A 3,255-nucleotide genomic window follows, 5' to 3' on the forward strand; every position below is an offset into this window, starting at 1 on the left:
CTTGAAACGGTTGCAGTGTAAAATCAGGAGCTCCTTCCTCCTGAATGGTAATTCTTCTAGCTGCCATATTTTTTGCACGTAAAACAACCGAATCAGTAGAACGGGGGCTGGTTTCTTCCTCAGATTCACTTTCAGATCCGCCCTCAGAGCGGACTAACCTACGTTGTTCTTGCCTTATTCGTGAAATTGTTCTTTCAATTTCAGGATCGAATATTAGCAAGCGCGAATCAGGAGGTGAACGTGTCATTTGACGGAAGAAATACGCAGCTCATAGTAGCAAAATTAAATAAAATGCAAATAAATAAATTCTAATTAATAAAATAAGCACTCTATTGCAACTCCCCGGCAATGGCGCCAAAAATTGATGGAGATGCAGAAGCTAGTGAATTAAAAATTTATTAAAATGTTTACGTTGCAAGTATAGTTCTTAACTCACCGAAAATCTGCCTATCAATTTAGAAATATGTCACTGAAAGTTTAAATTAAAATTACTGGGAGTTTTAAGTCCCAGGTCGTCTCCCAACGAATTGCAGAAAAGTGTGCTGTTTTATTAATCAGATATTCTAAAAAGAGTTGAGCTAAGTAAATTGGGAATTAAATTGAGGAATTTTAAATAATAAAAATAAAAGGCCTTGACTGGGAATTGATTGGTTAGAATCTCTATCATTGATGGTGTGATTGTAAGATTAATTTATAATTAGTAGTTGTTCCGTTTGGTTATCCCTTACTAGGTAAGAGAAAGTCAAACAAGTGGAAATACCAGATCTGTTCACAAGTTGCAATCCACTTAGTTCAAAGGGATTGGCATCGGTGACAGGATAGCAATCCAACATTCAACCCAATTACAAATTTTTCTTCCAATCCTTCCAACTCAAGAGTTCCTTTTAATCAACTCCCCATCAAGTAATAAAACTACTCACTCATTGTAAATAAAAAATTCATGGCATATGAAAGGAAATTAAAAGAAGACATGATTATTGGAATGGAAATTAAATTAAAAAGAAATAATCCTTGCATTAATTAATCATAAAAATATCTGAATGACAAAATTGAACATAACAAAGAACCTGGAAGAATAAAACCAAGTTAAGAGAACAAACTAGAATGATGAAGTCTTGATAAGGAAATGACTCTTCTTGATATTCCAATGCTAAGACCAATTGAAAATTAAAATTCTAAAAACTAGAGAGAAAAACCTAAGAGAGTGAAAAAACTCGATCTAAAACTACTCAATGAATTTTCTCTTGTTTCTGCATATTCTCTGACTCTAGTCTGCTGTTTCAGGCCAAAAACTGGGCCGAAAACTGGGCCAAAGTCGCTGGTTTCAGATTCTACAGTTTATGCAGATCGCGCATGTCACGCGATCGCGTCGTCCATGCGGACGCGTCGCTGGCGCTTTTCCTCTTGACGTGTTCGCGTCATCCACGCTACCGCGTTGCTTGTGCTTTTCAATCCGCGCGGCCGCGCAAGCCATGCGGCCGCGTCACGGCGATTTGCGCTCCTTCGCGCGATCGCGTGAGCCATGCGACCGCGTCACTTTTCGCTGGTTATCTCCTCAAATTCTTGTGTTCCTTCCATTTTTGCTAGCTTCCTCTCCAATCTCCGTCTCATTCATGCCCTATGAAGCCTGAAACACTCGACACACAGATTATAGCATCAAATGGAATAAAGGAGAATTGAAATTAAATAATTAAAGTCTCTAGGAAGCAATTTTCAAACATGTAATAAAATCAGGAAGGAAATCTAAATGCATGCTAAATTGATGAATAAGTGGGAAAGGATCACGACAAAACCACACAATTAAACACAATATAAACTATAAATTAGTGGTTTATCAATGTCAAAGAGCTCAAGGATTGTCAAGGAGGAATGAAATCCTTCAAAACTTCATTTTGGAAGTGGAACTGTTTGATCTCTGGGGTGTAGATTTCATAGGCCCCTTTCCTCCATCCTATTCCTTCAAATACATTCTGGTAGTAGTGGAATTTGTCTCCAAATGGGTTGAGGCTATATCCACAACCACATGTGATGCACCAATTGTTCTTCAATTTCTTAAGAAACACATCTTTACCAGATATGGGGTGCCCAAAGGCCTTATTAGTGATGGTGGCAGCCACTTTTGCAACAAACAAATGGAAAAACTACTTCACAAATATGGAGTAATTCACAAAGTGGCCACACCATACCACCTTCAAACTAATGGCCAAGCTGAATTGGCAAACAGAGAGCTGAAGAAAATCCTAGAGAAGACAGTTGGGGTCACAAGAAAAGACTGGGCTAGGAAGTTGGATGATGCCCTGTGGGCATATAGAACTGCATTCAAAACTCCAATTGGAAAGTCACCCTTTCAGCTAATCTATGGCAAATCCTGTCACCTTCCTGTGGAGCTCGAACATAAAGCTTTTAGGTCTACTAAGCTCCTCAATCTTGACTCTCAAGCGGCAGGAGAAAAAAGGCTATTGCAACTCAATGAGCTAGATGAGTTTAGCTTGGAAGCTTATGAGAATGCTAATATATACAAGGAGAGAGCTAAAAGATGGCACGACAAGAAGATCACAAGAAAAGAGTTTGAGCCAGGGCAACATGTGTTATTATACAATGCTAGGCTCAAGATTTTTCCTGAGAAACTCAAGTCTAAATGGACTGGACCTTATCTGGTGACCAAGGTTTCTCCATATGGAAGCCTTGAACTTCTGAATGAAGATACAAAGGACACGTTCACAGCAAATGGTCACAGAGCCAAGCTTTACCTGGGAGGATCTTGGAACAAATAAGAGAGCATTCAAGATTTGGGATGAACAAGGATGAAGGACGTCAAGCTAATGACGATAAACAAGCGCTTGTTGGGAGGCAACCTAATCGGAGGTAGTTTTCTTTTCCTAACTATTTTAATAAAAGAGTTAAGTATGTTATCTGTATTGCAAGGAGCTAAGTTTGGTGTTGCACACCAAATTAATTCAAGGGTGAATGTTGGATGATAAGTTTGGTGGATAATTAGTTACTAGCTCTAAACAATTAGGGGAACTACTTAACCATTGTTGCTTTCTAGTTCATAGTTTGTTGCCTTTAATAAAAGCACAAGGTTTCATGTATGCAATCAGTTCACTACATAACAGATGTAGTGATAGGGAATTAAGTTTGGTGTTCACACACCAAATTAAGTTCACGAGCCTACAACCATTCATGAATGCTAATTATGTTCCAAGTGCTTGGAGAACAAGCAACTTTCAAAGTTCATTGTAGGCAGTCACTTCA

General features: G+C 38.6%; 1 protein-coding gene across 1 annotated transcript; it reads left to right on the plus strand.

Annotated features, from left to right (window-relative positions):
* The first annotated feature begins 2,132 nt into the window (after positions 1-2,132).
* On the plus strand, positions 2,133-2,774 carry LOC130949678 (uncharacterized). Its single transcript, XM_057878332.1, has one exon. The coding sequence runs from the start codon at positions 2,133-2,135 to the stop codon at positions 2,772-2,774; it is 642 nt and encodes a 213-aa protein (XP_057734315.1).
* The last annotated feature ends 481 nt before the right edge of the window (positions 2,775-3,255 follow it).

This window comes from Arachis stenosperma, chromosome 9, assembly GCF_014773155.1.
Source record: "Arachis stenosperma cultivar V10309 chromosome 9, arast.V10309.gnm1.PFL2, whole genome shotgun sequence".
Classification (NCBI taxonomy): domain Eukaryota; kingdom Viridiplantae; phylum Streptophyta; class Magnoliopsida; order Fabales; family Fabaceae; genus Arachis; species Arachis stenosperma.